Source organism: Pteropus alecto, unplaced genomic scaffold (assembly GCF_000325575.1).
Source record: "Pteropus alecto unplaced genomic scaffold, ASM32557v1 scaffold102, whole genome shotgun sequence".
Lineage (NCBI taxonomy): Eukaryota > Metazoa > Chordata > Mammalia > Chiroptera > Pteropodidae > Pteropus > Pteropus alecto.
Genome location: NW_006432224.1, coordinates 1675273 through 1676992, shown reverse-complemented (window position 1 = coordinate 1676992; position 1720 = coordinate 1675273). Strand labels below are relative to the sequence as shown.

Here is a 1720-nt window from a genome sequence, read left to right as displayed (position 1 = left end):
CCTCCTAGTCCTGGAAATGCTCCTGCAGACACTGCTCCTCGAACTCGTGCAGCCTCTTCAGCTCCTCCTCCCCGAGGAACAGCTCTGCGCCCAGGGACAAGCGCGCGCCCGTCAGATGGCGCCCGCCCGCCCCCCGCCCCCCGCGCTGTCGCCGGCAGACGGTTTCCCGACCCTCCCGGGCGTCGTCACACAAAGAGGGCTGTGACACGCGGCAGAATGGCTCACTTAACACACGAGACAAAATACACAGCCGTTCAGGATGTGGAACCAAATTCTGCTTTTCTGGAAAACTCTTGCACGTATCTTAGGGCTACAGTCCAGTGTCCGGCATCATTTCCCCCGTTATCTCTACATTCAACAAGTTAAGACATCTCGAAAGCGACCCCGAATGACTACAGGAGAGTTGTTTTCGAGAACTCTCTGTTCCTCATCCCTTCCCGAGTGGGCTTTCAGTAATATGAACTGTTAATAAATGAATCAAAGCCGTATCAAAGAGACACACAACGAGACGCCTTCAGCAAACTGGTGAAGAGGGAGGAGGCGCTGCCATCTCCCCAGACCTCCTGAGACTCAGCCCAGGAACGGGGCGGAGGGGCCGGAGGGGCCAGCACGTGCCCCCAGCCCTGGCGGCGACCTCGGCCAAGAGAAACAGATAGTAGCCGGTCTCTCGCACCTGTTACACAGGTACAGAGCCCCCAAGAGTACAGCGCAGTGTGGTGGTGACCTGGTGGCCGCATCCCGAGGCCTGGGTCTAGGAACGGGAGGACCCGGCCGAGGCCTGACTGTGGGGGACGGTTAAACCCCCGTCAGCGGCAAACCGAAAAGCAGACGGTTTGGATGATCAGGAACGCGACCTCATCTCTCCGTGAAGAAATAATTCGCGTATCTTGAAAGCGTAGGAATCGCCGTTAGAACAGCGAAGAAGTCTTTCAAAGTTTCATCGCGAATGTACCTTTAAGGCCAAAACTCGGTGCGGATGCCCCTTGAGTCTGGCCGGCTGGGTGACAAGTCGAGCTGCTTTAAGTAAGTGATGAAGATGCTCAAAAATTACATGACTAGAAAATGTGGGGGCGCAGGCCTATCCCTCCCGTCCGCTCTTTCCCCGTGGCTCTTTGCCACCTGCAGGAGGCGCAGTCCTGTCGCCCTCCCTGTGACCCGCCTTCATTTGCTCATTCACTGATTGACGCCTGCTGCGTTCATTCACCGCACATTTGTCCCTCTGCATGGTGCTGGCTCTGTCCGTACCCAGGATGTCAGAGTGTCTGAAAGACAGACCCAGCCCTGATTTCAAGGCGTCCACCCTGCGGGGGGACAGACGCCTCTGCCTCCGGGGGTTCCTGGTCTCGTGGGAGCACAGAGGAGGGAGCCTCTTCCTCTGGGAGCTGGTGGGGGGCGGCAATGAGACCCAGTGGCAGGGGGAGGGGAGTCCTAGGGGAGACCGGCCTTGGCAGAGGTAACAACGCCCAAGAGCAGGGATGACAGTGGCTGTCCCTCCCTCCCTGCCCGCCCCCATTAGGGCCTTGTGGCAAAAGCCCCCGCTTTGGGGCTGGGAAAACAGGCCTGGCTGTTTGGTTGGCCGTGGTTTGGTCTCAGCCTGGACCATTTGCGATAAATGTCGCCCCCTTTCACTCACAATATTACAGCCGTTACCTTGACACCGTCTGGGGAGGGGTGGGGGGTGGGAACACGCGACACCCCAACGTCTGAGCAAACGAGAACG

At 58.4% G+C, this 1720-nt stretch overlaps 1 protein-coding gene across 1 annotated transcript in view; it reads right to left on the bottom strand.

Annotated features, from left to right (window-relative positions):
* The window catches only part of TRPM1 (transient receptor potential cation channel subfamily M member 1), a 63704-nt gene that overhangs the window by 10688 nt on the left and 51296 nt on the right, over window positions 1–1720 (bottom strand). Inside the window, exon 26 of the mRNA XM_015585699.1 lies at window positions 14–84. Within this exon, the coding sequence (XP_015441185.1) occupies window positions 14–84 (71 nt within the window). The remainder of the gene's footprint in view (window positions 1–13; window positions 85–1720) is intronic.